General features: G+C 39.7%; 1 protein-coding gene across 6 annotated transcripts in view; it reads left to right on the top strand.

Annotated features, from left to right (window-relative positions):
• Positions 1-15,758, top strand: part of JADE1 (jade family PHD finger 1) — a 48,769-nt gene that overhangs the window by 3,064 nt on the left and 29,947 nt on the right. For 5 of the 6 annotated variants that reach the window (XM_026073619.1, XM_026073615.1, XM_026073618.1 and 2 more), the window contains exon 2: positions 7,959-8,036. In XM_026073619.1, the coding sequence (XP_025929404.1) occupies positions 7,985-8,036 (52 nt within the window). In that variant the 5' untranslated portion in view covers positions 7,959-7,984. Of the gene's footprint in view, positions 1-7,958; positions 8,037-8,324; positions 8,444-15,758 lie in introns of those variants that run through there. The other variant, XM_026073620.1, reaches the window with a different exon arrangement.

Raw genomic sequence — 15,758 nt, forward strand, 5'->3', positions numbered from 1 at the left:
GGGAGCGGAGCGGGGCCGAGTGGGGGCGGGAGGCGCCGCTTTTGAATTCACGCCTGCGGCGAGGGCGCCTGCCCGCCGCAAGGGCAGCCCGTCGCGGCGGCCCTTGACAGCCGGGGCGGCGGTCGCTCGCCRCAGCGCTGCTCACCGGTGAGGTGACTCCAGAAAGCCACGCTTCCAGGGGGAGTGCCTGCCTCTGGCCCGCTCCTCCTCCCTGGGGCTCGCTCTTTTCCTTCAGGTGACAGTTTTGTTCTAATAAAGTTTATYTGATCGCCCGTAGGTGAAGTCTGCGGGGTCTCGAGACCTGTCAGTCGTCCAGTAAGAACTTGTCATGCCTGATATGCAGGCGTTTGTGATGCCGCACACAAGCGTTAAAAATAGATTTCTTCCCTTTGGATAGCTGTTAGACAGTATTAGAAATTATGACACCATTTAACAACACATTTTAGTTGACATTTTAATTTCAATGCAGGAGGATGCTTTTATGCCAGTCCCCCCCCTTTTTTTTTCCAGAGAAAGGTTTAACTGTGATTTGAAATAATTTCCTTTTTAAGCAGACACTGTCTTTTAAATAAGTCAGAAGCTGCCCACACTTGCAAACCAAAAACCTTCATAAAAGTTATGCCAAAATATGCTTGTTATGATTCTATTTCTAGAGGTTTCTCACACTCAGTGGGATATTGTTGAAACAGCAAGGGTTGTACGTTTTAGTGGCAGGCTTTTCCCTCTGGCTGCAGATACCACTCACTCCCTGCTTTTGAGTTATGTTTAATACATATGTTTAAAATAAAATAATAATAATATAAGAAACCCTTTCCCCTCACAGCTGCAGATTCCCCTTCCAGCTTCTCTGGTTTCATTCCCAGTTCACAAAATATAGTAAAAAACTTTGAGTATTTGCTCAAATGTTTTCTCCATGTGGTTAGTGCTGCTTCTTCATGCTCCTGTTTTCTGCTGGAGTTGACCACGCTGACAGCTTTTTCTAGATGTGAGAGATCAACTGTAACAGGAGCAGGGGTGGTTAAATTAATTTGTAGAGCCCAATTTATCATTGCTCAGTGCTTTAGGCAGTCGCACCAGCACAGTCTGGGAATAAATTGCTGTCGCTGCCTCGGTCATAAGGGAGCTCATCTTGCACAGGTGTGAAAGGGGTGCCTGAGGAGGGAGCCTCCCTGAGAGCGCTGGGCTGATATGCTCAACTTGCGTGCCTGCTTTTCCTTGGCAAATTGTGAATAGGTGTGCTGAAGTCAATGGGAGCAGCCCTTGCGGAGAACGCTCTTGCCCTTGGAACATACTTTGTTTTGTTTCAGGAGACTTTGAGGACTTTTTCTCCACATTTAAGGTCTGTGGCTTTTTGTGCTGTGGCCTGTCCCACAGAATTGTATTTCATTTAAAATTAAGATATGAACTCTTCTTCTCTTCTGGTGACTAAAAATGTGGCAATCAAAACTTTAATAGGTGATAAAGGGAAAAGTAGAAGCTTCTAGGTGGGTTTTAACAGTATAACTTACTTTTGAGGTAATTCTGCTTTTTCCTATGGGCATAGAAGAAGAAATCATAATGTTTTCTTGCCATCTCAGGTGTYGATTGTGAAGAGTGAAGAGTGAAGTGGTGTCATAACCAAGCTACTTAAAAGAGTATAGTAGTAGAAACCAAATGTCTTCATCTACCATCCAGTTGATTATGTTATACTTTGCTTCCATTTGTACAGAAAGTGTTTTGAAGTGATCTCTTGTGTACTGGAAATAATTAGGTCTCAGTTTCATTGCAGTTAGTGGGTTACTTTCAGGAAAAGTCAGTTTTTCAGTTTGTCTTCAGGGTTTACATCTGTCATAATTCTGCTTTCTTCCCATTCTGTCTCTGCAACTGTTCGTTGCAGTTTATTATAGTGACACCCATTAACACTGGTACAGTTAATTGTCTGTCAGAGTTTGAGTTATAAACCCTTTTTACCCAGAGGTTTATACAGTCCTTACAAATAAGCTAGTAAGAATTGTGCTATATAAAATCTTTGACCTGAGGATGTATGTTTTTCTAATATAATTATTAAAAAAAAATCTGTTTCTGTTTAGCTATTACCGTAACAAAGACTTTGACACACTTTGCATCTTTCTCTTTGGCCATCTATCTACTTGAGGTCAAATTTAGCAAAAAAAAGTATACCATGTTCTTTACTTTGTAGTGGTAGCATAAAAATGCTTTATAATGTCCTTTATATTGCACATGAGTATATATGTGTGCAAAGGCCCATGCCATTTTTTATGGGCTAATGTCTGGAGTTCTGTTCTGAGGAAGCTAGGAAGAAGGGTTCAGATTTTGTTTGTTCGTATCTGGGCAACTCTTAGGACTTCAGTATGGGAGGAAAAATAAAGTAAAAGGAAAGATTTTGGCATTGATGGCTGATGTAATTTTTGTTGCTTGTTGGTTCTTTTAAATTAATCTCTTGCAGAGCTTGAAAATGAGAAGCATGATAATACATATTGGTAAGAATAGTGGATTTGCTGTACTCTGTCACATTGCTGATTCTAACCCGTTGCAACGCATCTACCAGCAATACTGGAAAGTAGGCAGAAACATCTATATTCCTAACTATATCTAGTTTTTATGTAGAGTTATATATTCGTTGCTGACTTCTGCAAGGATATGATATGCAAGTCCAGATACTATTTTGGAGTCTGACGTTGATTCTGAATTATCATCTAGTAATTTTATTTGTGCAGCATTTTACAAATATATTTTTAAAAGGGCTTACTGCTCTCTCCAAAATACAGTAGGCATAAGAAACGTTTTAGGCATTGTAGTTTTGTTCTTAAAAATGATCCGAATAATACTTAGCAGTTGTAAAATACAAGTCCATAGTTAAGTTTGTATGTTCAAAGTGTGTACTTAACCAGTGAATAAAGACCAGAGCTTAACTTTTGGAGCTAGCGTGGTGAAAAAGGAAGACAGAAGAGCTGCTGGTGACATGCTGTCTCTGTAAAGCGTAATGCCTTCAGCCGCTGGGGCAGTGCAGCAGAGCAGCAGCACTTGGTGCGCCCTTTGCGATCTCTGCCAGCCTTGCCAGCGCTGCCCTGGTATAGCTAGCTCATTTGCTGTGCTTGATGGCTAAAAAGTCATGGTCTCTGTCCCATCTGTACGATTTATTGCTGTGATGTGATTATGTGGAGTACTCCTAGATGCTTTGTCCACCCTTGGAAATGAGGTTGTGCTGCCAGCAGAGTCATGGCTGTTCTATAAAGCTGTGTTTGATTAAAGGCTGGCATTTGCCTCAGTCCACTTTTTTTTTTCCTCCCCAATAAATATTACAGTCCTCAGTAGAAATAACTATCAGCATGCTGTGTGTTGATTGGTCTGCCTAATTTCCTAACGGATGCTTTTAACATGAAGAAAAAAAATCTCTTCTCAAGGAAACAGGGCTGAAGCTTGGTACAAAAGTTAGGAAGGTTCTCACGGGATCGAACTTGGGCTCTCACACGGAGCAAAGCTCTGCCCTGCGGCCCTGGGCGCATGCTCCGGCACGTGACGCCAGAAGTGCTCCCTCGTTGTGTTGCAGTTGGAGGCAGAGGTGGAATCAGAGCGAAAATTCTCACCCGAGGGCTTATTCCGAGGGCTTCTGTGTTACTTGGAGCCACTTGGTAGCAACTCTCTGAGTATTTATGGTAAGCAACTTTTGTGAGGTACTGTTGCTTATACCACTGCAACTGCTGGGTTATTAGGAATTTATATGTGTAACTGAAACCTCGGGGGAACATTTGACATGGCCGACCAGCAGTCTTTGGTACACTGGAGCCAATGGACCTCGTAGCTTTTCTAGTGTTGGGCTTATTCTGCGGTTGAACAGTATATGGGCAAATGCCCATTTGGAGTTGGTGTAACCGTTTGGGGAAAAACAGCAATAGATGCTGTTTGTGCTAGAAAATGTTCGGGGATGCTGGTTGGTTGGCTGGTTGCCTCAGAGAAGTTTTCAGTTTGTTAAGGGGGTTGGGAAGTGTGGCATGTGTGGGTGCAGTGAATGTTTTGTGGACCTTTGTGGACTAAACAGCAGTAATGTGGTTACATGCGATTGTGAGGAGCTGGTCTCGGTGACCTGGGTGGTCTCTTCCTGTCCTGTAAGTGTTGCAGGCTGAGTTGCATAGCTCTTACTTTTTCTTGGAATGGATCTTAAAAGTTAGCTTAAACACTTCACCCTTTTTATATAACTGTGCTTACATGTGAATTTGCTTTGCTTACATGCATAATGATCTTAGCCAATTTGTACCATTAAACTGATTGTGGTATAGTCAGTCTTGATACTGCCTTTGCTTCTGAGCTAGGAAAATTGACAGACTTTGTTCTATTTCAGAATACATTTTAATGAGATCAGAGGTGAATCAGATGAGTATACTCAGGTAGGCACCTGAGTATATTAAGTGTATGTCAAAATAAAGGCAAGTGAAAAATACCAAAATTTTTGTGAATGTTAAGACTGAGAATTTTAAAGAAATTGAATGTTGCAGGCACTTGAATCCCAGATTAGGAAAGAGAATGAGATAAGCAACAGCATTGAGAAGAAAAGTTTGATAGCTTTCTCATTCTGCCTTTTTTCAGTAGAGATACATCCTTACTTAGTTAAACATGTTGCAAGCAGGAACGAGTTACTATAGCTTGTTCTCTCTTCAAGATTTAAAAGCTGCTTGAATTCACAGGCAGAATATGTATGTACATGGTTGAACAGGGAAAGGGGGGGAAAAAAGGCACCTTTAAGCTGCACCTAACCATCACTATCAATACCTTGCATTTATTTTTAATACAGTTCTTTTGTGACTTAAGGTAGTTAATAGAAACTGATAGTCTTTGACAGCATGCTACAAAAATCAGAGGCACTGATGCCCTTAAGAGCAGCTGCATTTCAGTCACTGTGGTTATAATTGTCACCAGCTCTTCTAGTGTTATCTGTAAAATGTGTTTTAAACCATGGACATGAACATCTGGTAGGAACAGTTTAAAATCATTTTAGAAGCTGAAACATGCTGTTTTATCACTTCTAATGATAAAACTTTTGGGGGGTTAATCTTACAAGGTTTGGGACTTGGTCTGAGCAGGCAAATGCTGCTTTTCCATCTGTGGTTAAGCTCCCTGTAAACTCAGATTAGGTTCAAAGATGGGAAAATGAGATCTATGGACTTCAACTGTTCTTTCACATGCATCTGTAAAAGAATTTTGCATAAACTTCATCAAATTGGGTATTTCTTTTAACATTACTCTTGAGGGCCCAGGATTTTCAATGATGTGGCCAGCTTCAGAAACTTAACTAGGGTGGAAAAGTACATTAACTACCTTATCTAATCTTCGGTACTCCAGGGAACTGGTTTCCGTTTTGTCTTCTCTGACTTCCTAGAGAATTGGTGGAGGCTAACTAACTAAACTTGAGTGCTTGAATTGGGAGGTGTGAATACTGTCCTCTCCTTTTAAAAACGACAAACAAGAAGTGTGTTTTGTTTTGTTTTGTTTTTTAAAGACATGATAGGAAAGAAGCTCCTGGATTTTCCTTGTTTCATGAATTTACAGAAGTATGGCTAGGAGAAGATGAATTTAAAATACAATCTTCCGAAAGATGTGGAGGGGCAGAATTTTGAATTAAGTTCCTTGTTCRTCTCGAGCTCATGGAGATTAGTGGATCACAGTGTATCTGTGTTGTCTTACTTTGCTTCTGGGCGCATAGTACTTTTCAGACTTTGTGGAGATGAGTCAAGAATTGAGGAGTATGACCAGGAGTGTACAAGTTAAATTTCTGAGATAACTTTGTTTTTATTTTCCTCCATATCCCCTTTACTTTGTTCATGGGAGATATTTCCATTTAAGTAAGTATGCTCTTTTATGTCTATAGTGTTCATATTTCCTTCAGTTACAGGAAAAGTTTGTGAACAACTAGAAAAAGTACCTTCAGGAACAAGTATTTATCCCCCTGGTTTAGGCCTTGTAGCACTGGTCTGTTTTTCAGTTCCTGTCGTAACCCTGTTTTGGATCCGAGTGTTGTTTTTCAACAAGTGACTGTATCAAAACTTGGCTCTGAAAAGACTGCATTTATACCAAATCTGAATTCAGCTTTTGAGGGTTGAGCTTGGTGTATATTTTTATTTAATGGTGGCATTTCTGTTTATTGTACCCGCAGAGTTCTGGTTTACCTCAAAGCTGTTCTTTTGGAAACAGTTTTTTTAGCCCTCTAAGGAGGTTTTCACTGATAATTCTTTATTCTCTGGCATCAGAAATTGTTTTTGAGCTTTCACTTTATGAAAGGTCATGGTGAAGTGAACCATTCAGTTTCTTTTACCTTTAGTGAGCAAACGTTTGCAACTCAAAWCTCTTAGGTGTTTCAAAAACAGCCATGTTCAATCCCAGTCTGTAAAGTCAGTTTCTGTGAGAGCCCGTGGCTGCTGCCCCCCCCCCTGCAATTTGCATGTATAAGATTAAAAAGGAGGAAATCTTTCAATGCACAGGTTCTTATGGCTATATGGAGTTCACTGGAAGCATAAAATAAGTCTTAGTTTCAGTTGCTTGTGATCTGCTAGTGATGATAAAATGAAATCCTTCAAACAAAAACATGCTTATTCCTTTTTATATGAATCATTTTCTTAAGAGCAGATATTGTTGTGCTTTTATAGGGAATAGTGGCAGTCTTTGGTTGAGCTTTTCTTCTCCTCCTCACCTTGGAAATTAGTCTTCTAAAGTTGAAAACACTACCATCAGGTTTACTACAGTTGGGTCATGTTCTCACTGAACAAAGTTGAAGTGGTTAACTGTGAACTGAAGGGGTCAATGAAAATAGTTTTGCTGAAAGGTTTCTAGGAAATCCCAATTCACATGAAAATGAAGAGGTTAGATTTTCTGCACCAACCTAGAAGCAAAAGTAATTTGGCATTTGATTTCCAAATCTGCATCCCGCAGGCACGTATGAGGGTTTTGCTGCTAACAGAACGCCCAGCCCGGGTTGTCATCACAGTTGATAACATGGCAAGCAAAGACTCAGGGGATTTGATGTGCGATCTGGAGTCCTTGTCAGCTTAACTTACGGTGGACATGCCTTTCTGCACTTGTCTTGTCATGTTCTTTCTGCTTTTTAACTTCTGCTTTTTAATGGCTTTTTACGTGTAGATGCACTCTAGCTATTTACAACTTCCTTAAACTTTCTGAATTTAGTTTCATTCCACAGAGAATACATGTGAATATGCCAACACCCTGTGAATAGCTGATAAAAAGACATGGAACTTTTCACCTTTACATCACTGGTTCTTGCGCAGTTGAACTCTGTATTGCCAGAAGTCATCAACTTTGGCAGCTTGGAGGAGCTTCTGTGTAGTCGGTTGTTGGTCTGATTCCTTCAGAAGAGTTTGTTTTAGGCAGGGCGGTAGAAATGTGCTTGTAGGAAGAAATGACTCGCTTGCTTTTAGAGGTGGTGCTTTCCAGAGCATAGATGCTGCATGTTTAGTTTATCTGGGAAAGCTTGCCTGGCTACTGCTGTTCTCCCCTCCCCAGTAAGTGGAAGACTTTTATCTTTGATTTCATAATCTGGCACTTTGCACAGGAATAAAATTGTTCCAAGAACATATTAGCCAAAGTAAATATTTACAGAGGCACTAAAAATGTTTTTGTATTGCAAGTCTAGTGTCAGAGTGGGCAGGGAAAGTTAAGCACATTTACTGCAGATATTTAGTCTTTTAAGACCTCGGAGAGCAAAATATGCTGTTGTTCTGGGGTGAAAGCGGTAGTGGGGTTGTCATGATACCCTCCAATACGGTTTACACCTGCTCATATGATGACTGCCTAATTAAGCATTGCTGAGATATTTGCTGTTCGTCTTTCAAATGCTGTTTAAAGTTGTTTGTTTTCCTTTGTGTGCTGTAAATCCTCGAATGCCATCAGAAGCACAACTTGATGACTGCGTATTATTATKGTGGGTTAAGTGCTGTCTCATTGCTTTGCAGGCTGCCTGCTGTTTCCCGTGGAGATCATGAAACGACGTCAGCTTCCTAGCAGCAGTGAGGACTCTGACGACAATGGCAGTAAGTGCTCCTTTGTTGTAGAGTGCACTGGGTTATGAGTTTGAAACACGTTTTAATGCAACATTTTACATGACAGGCATTTTTCATAGTGRTTGGACTGGTGTAAATTTGTGTTGTAAGGAACCAGTTTTGAACTCACTTGTTGGGAATGCAGGTGGCTGGTAGATTCAGGATCTTCCAAGGTTTACTGTTGACTGAACAGTGCTAGTTAATATGATAAAACAAGAAAAAAGTCTCTTTTTCCTTTTTTAAATCTCCAGTTTTAAGCAATATCATTTGTCATTGCAGGGACCCAATCCATGTGGAGGCATGTGCTAACATTGTCCACAGCTCAATATTTAATAGAAGTTTGCATTAGGATTTTAAATTTGCTTCAGTGTTCTCATACTCTCTTGTGCAATGGAAAGGTATATTGTTTTAAACTTCATTTACAAGATTGACAGTACTTAACAGTTGTTCTTTACTTTTGTTTGACGATTATCTTAGTTGAGGAATAACATTCAACAATTTGCAGTGATTAAGGAATTTGAATAGAAATTTATTTCTCTTCTTGAACTGTCTCATTCTGTTCTGACGTAACTAACACTGAGCTATGTGGAATGTACCTCTTGTGTTTGAATTCCAGGGAATTGATAGTCTTTCATGTGAAAAAGAAAAAAAAATGGCAGCGTGGGAAATGTGCCAAGGTGTTTCGTTTGCACAAACAAGCAAGTTGATTGTACATGACAACAGTGCAACTTGGCCAGTTGTCAGAGACATTATCTTGTTTTTAATCTGATCTATATGCATGCACATCTGCTGGGATAAAAGTTGTTCAATAAGTTTAAAATGATATTGGGCCAAATCTGTAAGGGTTGGGGTTTTTTTTTGTTTTTGTTTTTTGATACTTCAGTCTGGAATGTAATTGAAAATGATTGGGGAGATTTTTCAGGTGCTTTTGAAGGCTTAACTCTGAGTATGTAGCTCCTGTGCTGTGTTGTGGCCCTGTGAAGGGCTTCGCTTGTGAACTGCTTCACCTGTCACTCCAAAGCGCATCCGTGTTGTACAGGAGTCTGCTCAAGTAGCTCGTACTGCCGAATCTACGCTTCAAACCTTCCTTAGGCAGACTGTTGCTGAAATGCAAGTGTGGTAAAAGGATTGGAGGAGGTGAGAACTAGCAAGTTGATTAGGAGTTTGTCCAAGTAAGGATTGTGTAAAAGCTATTAAAGATGCATGGGATTTGGCTTGTGGTTGGAGAAATACCTGCAGTTAGGAGATTTTGGAAGAAAAAAAACCAAACGTAACCTGTTTTTCTGGGTTAGACTACTTATTTGAGGTTATAAAAATTGAAATTGGTGTATTTCCCCAAAGGTCAAGTGCACTATACTTTATTTCTTCCTCAAAAGAAATAAAGATGTGTTTACACATCTTTACATCTACACATCTACAAGTGTAAAATATGCAAGTAGCAGCAAATGTAATGTCTTTCATTTAAATTTTACTTCACCGTTTTCTCACTCCCTCTTTCCTAGCTTTATATAATAGCATTTCATTTTGATAATGGTCTTTCACTCTTATATCTGTTTTTTACTCTTTGGTCCCTTCATGTGCCTTGTGTTAGAAACTTTACCAAATAAAATAGGAAGCAGATAATTTTGGAATTGAACTTCCAAAATATATATAGTTGACTGATCTGTTGCTGGTTGTAATATTTGTTTGTAATATAATTTGATATATAACTGTCTAGAGAAGAGCTGTTGATTTCAGCTACACAACTCAACTACTACTTTCAGAAATGGTGTTTTTATCTGTTCCATAGATCAAGATCTAAGAAAATGAACTAGAAAGAAAACCTTGGTGTTTTTTTGATCTCTATAATTTAAAGCAAGCAAATAATTATATACTTATTAGTAACCATTAAGTTTACAACAAGTTGATTAACAAATCTGAATAACTGTTTGTTGAATAAATTACATAGCAAAACCCAATGAAATTTTAAGAGTATTTTCAAGTATTATTTGCAATATACATTACTTCCCTTTCATTACACTTTTTTCCCCCTTGGCTTAATTCCCCTTTTTCCCTTTTACTATGAAATTACTGGGCAAACTCAGATACAGGTCCCTGTATATTCATTATATTACTACACAAATGTTCAAAAAGAGCAAGGGTTAATAATCAGAAGGTGTGATAACGTTTACTATAGAGTCAGCATCTCCAAGGCTTTTTGTCATTCACACTTCCATGAGAACAGTGTCTGACATTCATGCCCTTTCCCTCCACTCCTCTTGCGTTAGATTTTTTTCCCCAGTATACCAGTAGTTCTTTATAACTATGTTTGAACTTAAAGGCTCTCCCCGTATAGGTTTCATCTTCGTTTAATCTTCTCTTGTCTTTGAAATTACTGGTTACTCTGACTCTGCTAATTTCTGTATAGAGATCCGTAATTATTCTGTCAATAGTGTCTCTGATTCGCTGCACTGATACTAGTGTTACACAGGGTAACCAAATTCTGTTGCCTAAAAAAAACAAAAACAAAAACAAAGGTAAAGATTTCTGTGAATTTCTGGCCTCCTTGTTGAAGCTTTTAAGTTTTTTCAGTAGCTATTTTTCCCTCTCAGAGATTCCCACAGGCAGAAGACAATTAAATAGACTATTTTGAGCACTTCAAACAGCCGCCTTCTAATTGAAAAGTTGAAATTTTAATCAACACTTAGTTGAAATCCTATTGCCAAACATCTGCTTCCCTTCAGTCAGTCCCACCTCCTGACCCTCCAGTGTGCTGCTTGCATTCCCGTCACGCTGAACTCTGTAGTCCTTCGGCGGAGAGCGCGACACTGCTCTCCCTCATCTCGCAAGGTGAGGACTGGGCTTGCCAACTGCTGGGTACTTCAGTTCTGAAGTTGAGTTTTCATACTGTGCCTTAATAGGACTGTGTGATCAGGCATCTTGGATTTATCATGTCACTGGATATATTGTTGGAGTAACCTGAACGATGATGGTTTTTTGCGGGTGGACTCTACTATGTGCGCTAATGCTGCCTGCAAAATACCTTGTCATGAGGAAATAAGCTTTTTATTTTATTGAGCTTAGAAACCTGAACATTTATAAGGTAATAATAATGATGCTACTAATACTGAGATTTATCTGCAAAAATATATTGACATATGAAGATTGTTTTTTGTTAGATGACTTACTAGTTTCCTTGGTAGTCACAGGATGATACAAACACCAGACGCTAAAATTGAATACATCAGCTTATCTGTAGTTCTTAAGAGAAAGAAAAAGATGCTCTCCTTTGGTGAGATAAAAGCAGGGAGAATTGTTTTCATTTAGGGGTGAAATACATCAAACAGAAAATAGATGGAGGCTTAATAACAGGGCTGCAGCCCTACAGTACATAATTGTATTGACCTCTGTAAGATACTTTACTGAGGGTGGGTATATATTATTTAAAGTATGTTAAAGCTTTGCAGCTTGAAGAGGGAACTCTCACTTTTCTGATCCCTCAGAAGACACCGAGTCCTCTGACTTGATTCTTTCCAAAAACTAATTGCAAACTTCTTGCCCCCCAAAATGTTACCTTCTCTCCTGCAACCTAACTGCTGCAGATTGTTCAGCTGTGTCTCCATAAAATCAGACTTCTAAATCTAAGTCAGATCCCTAAATCATCAGACATGACTCCAAAATAGCTCATCTGAAGCAGTGAGCAAGAGGTGCCAGTGAAAGTTGTGTGCAGCAGTACTGCAGTCAGTTCCTAGATATCTGAGTATTTTCTCAGAGATTTCAGTTTCTGAAATTATAGGCCACTTTTGAACATTGTATCCATAAATATAATTGAGTGAAAAATGGCTACGGGCATAGTTCTGAATTTTGAACTTCTGCTAAAGACAGAGAGATGGTRTTGGAAGAGGCTTGGGGAAGGGAGTAAGATTATTGGCACCTCAGAGTAATCCTTTTTTGTCATCTGGCAGCTTGTTAGTTTCTGTACCTCTCCAGATAATGTATTACAGCTACTATAATAGCCATTAATATTAGTCAGCCCCTTTATAAAAGGCCTTATGATGTATGTGACATCTTCTTCAAAACCTGCATTAAGTAAATTAGTAAAGTTTACCTCAAACTCAATTATGTCCTTGTTATCTAAGTGGCTGGCCAGGGCTTTGATAGTTTTGGAGCCATTTTTCTTACATTGTGTTTCAACTTGCTTCTCCATTGCAAAACTCCTCCTCTTTGTGGTTCCAGGTCTTACTCTAATTAAGTATTAGATCTGAAGTATTAAGTATTAGATCTTTTCTGTTCAGTGTTTCACCTGACTTTTTAGCTTCATTGGTCTGCAAATCTGCAAAGATAGTTTGTGGTGAATATACCTTTCACTCTGTTTCCTTGACAGATAAAGCTGTGTGGTGGTTTCCATTTACAGTTTTGGTGTGTCCCTTTTGCACAGAATTGCTCGGACACTTGGAAAGATGGCATTTGAGACAAGGCCTGAACCTCAGACAGTTGTGGGGAGCTTGGGTGAAGTCCAGGCCCCCTTTGATGTCAGTGACAGTTTGAGCCCTGTTTTCAATGAGCAAGGAATTCAGAGCATGATTTTTTCACGCTTACTTGCTCCCACAGTGCCTCTTCATTTATTCTTGGAGGGTTTGTCAATCTATCATACTCTTCCTTCCAGAGTATCCGAAAGAAGAGCTGAAGACACTTGCAGATGAAAAATACTTCTAGGCTTTACAAGGTCTCCCATCGCTTCTGAGAAATGAAAGATTTAATACTTACGGATTATGGAGTATAGTTCTGTAATTTAGATGGACTTTTATTCTACCGTTGCTAAACAAATGTTGTTTTAAAGGTAAACATCTTTTGGCAATATCCATTGCTTTGACTGAATGACATAGGTCTCTAGATTTATAAAGTGCTTTTCATCCCAGTGGATTCCCAGTGTTTGAGACGCATCTCAAAAGTGCTTTAAGAAAGGTTACTGAGTACATAAACCTAGGTATGTACGTCATTTACCAGGGACTTACTGCCACATTTCAGGCCAGCAGTGGCTGCTRCTTAGCAGTACATGTAACCCTGTGTAGCCTTTTATGAAAAACAAGTGAAGAACTTTTTTTTTCTTTCTTTTTTTTTTTTTCCCCTCTCAGTTGAAGTGACTGGGAAGATGAAGGATGGCTTTTATACAACAGAATGTAATGTAATTATAATGCTAGAGTTTGGCCAGAGCAGCAGATTTAGCAGTCACTGCTACACTTTTGAAAGAGGGTTATGGGATTTGAAACGATGACAAATGGTCAGAACTTGGATCTTACCTGAAGGTTAGGTTCACTGGGGCGGGGAATGAGCTTTCGGTGAAGCATCTGTTATGCTTTTGAGCGTGCTGAAAGAGTAGTTTGAAAGACACATCTGGGCTGCTAGGATATTGTGTCTGAGGAGAAACATGACATCATCATCACCTTTTTGGAGAGGCACATTTTTCTTTGCAAGACTCCTAATATCGAGAGTAACTAACTCCACTTGAGTTGTAAGGCCTGACAGCCTCATGTGTTGTTGGCCTGTGAATGCTAGCTTGGGAGATGCTCAAATGAACTTTGATAATCTGTACTGCAGGTTGCGATAAAACTTAGTACACTGTTATGCTAGAGCAAAGCTATAATAGGAAGCATTGGGCTAGGGAGCTGGAGTGACACTTGTGTCTTGTGATGCAAAGTAAGATGGGATCTAGAAATTCCTCTCTGATAGAAGAGTGGTGTGTGCCTGTGCCTGGTCATATATGCGTTCTGTGAAATTCAAATCTATGCTGCTGACAAAAGCAAGGACAGCAGGGAGCCTGTATTGAACTGCTGTGGCAGGGGGCTGCAAAGACTGTTCATTATGCGTGTCAGATACAGGGGGACTCTGCAGTGTTGTTGTAAAGCGCTGCAGAGATTGTATGCATCCATGTGTTGTTCAGCAGGTGGAATTGGGTAGTTGTCAAATGACACTTTAATTTTTGAGTAGCATCAACGTTGACGAGATAAAAGGCAGTTGCTTTTTCTGTTTTGATCTTGAATGAGATTATTGCATAATAATACACTATTACATGAAGGTAAGGAAGAGATAGATGGGCAAATCTTCCAGCAACAGAAACATGAGAAGGGGAATTTGGATACGTGAAACTACGTTGTAGGTTGTGTTTGCATACTTGCTGCTTTCTCTGTGATAAGGCCTGAAGATTTGTGCACAGACAGCTCTTTTGATACCTAACATAATGGAAAACTGCCTTCAGAGTACTTTTTTTTTTCCTTTTTTTTTTTTCCCCCCTGTTTCCTTTGTGCTGGAATTTGGGTCTAGACATGTGGAGTTATGTCTTAGTGACATGAGCCTGACTGCAAAGAGATGTAGGCCAGGGAGACTCGGAGCATTTATGTTTTCTCCTCAGGCTGCAGATCTTTCTGACAGGTGTTGGCAGCAGCACCTGGTTTGCCTCAGAATGAATTGAGGAAGAGTATAGGCATGTGGAAATGCCAGTGTTAAGCAGAAGCAGCAGCCAGGCATACATCCACGTCAGATGTTTTACCCTGCTGTGCTGTCTGGTGTAATGGTGTAGCAGGAGTGTATTTACAGTGGGAGAAGTGCCTTCCAGTGCCCGGTGATCTGAGGCTTTGAAGTGTTCAAGAGGCTGTAGCAGCAGGTTGTTCTCCAGGGACACAGCTGGGTGCCTTGCAGGTGGCTTTACAACAGCCTTGTGCATGATACATAATAACTGAGCCTTTTCTGCTCATGCTGTGTGGTGTATTGATTGTTGCTATAGAGTGCTCCGAGGGCTTGAATTGCTTTATTGGTCCCAAGGAATTTTCTGTTTTGATGGTCTTTTTTTGAATCAAAACATGTTTTTGACAGATCATTTAACAAATTGATACAGTTAGAATTGATTAGGTTTCTTCCTTTTGGGATGCGTATGTTTTTCACAAATATGGAAAAAGAATTCACGCTCCTTGACTGTTTCCTTTTATTATCAGGAGGTGTATATATTATATACACCTTCTAGTGACATTATAAAAACCCAGTATTTACAGTATAACGTATATATAACAGCCTAGGAAAACAAAGTTTTCCTGCTCGGGACTTACAGGTCTTCTTTCCAGCACCAGTAGTGTGTTAGAGCTTTGCTTCTCTTGACAAGAGCTTACAAAGCTGTTGTGAATCATGCCTAGTTAGTTGTTTGGGATTTTTTGCTTTTTGTTTTTAAGTGAGTAAATGCGAAGGGAGAATTGAGACCTGGAGTAAGGATCTGATTCTTTTCCCTTTGCTCTCAGTGAGGTGTTTTTCGTGTGTTCTGTGTGTGGTGTTGAAAAGAATTGTCAGAGACATATGAACACCTAGGACATTCAAAAGGATCTTAAATAGAAGAATCAGGACGGTCCTGGTATGTGTCTCCCGGAGCAATGATGCCAGCTATGTTCATCCTTACCTTGCACGATCATGTAAAAGGATAATCCCTTAATAAGACACCTTTTATATCTGATTTCTAATGATGATAGGGTTGTATGTTTTGGATGTGGGGTTTTTTTTGGGGGGGGGGGGAGAGGGGACTCCATGCTTTGGAGCTCTGTATTTTTCATATTTGCTGTTACTCACATGGTTTTTTGCAAGTATATGCTCTCTAACATCTCATAGATCTTCCACAGAACTAATTTCCCCCATGAGGTGTAATGTTATCTTATGAATGTTTTATATCTTCAAAATCCCAGTAATTCAGCCTTC

The sequence above is a fragment of the Apteryx rowi genome, unplaced genomic scaffold (genome assembly GCF_003343035.1).
Source record: "Apteryx rowi isolate R43461 unplaced genomic scaffold, aptRow1 scaffold_371, whole genome shotgun sequence".
Taxonomy (NCBI): Eukaryota; Metazoa; Chordata; class Aves; order Apterygiformes; family Apterygidae; genus Apteryx; species Apteryx rowi.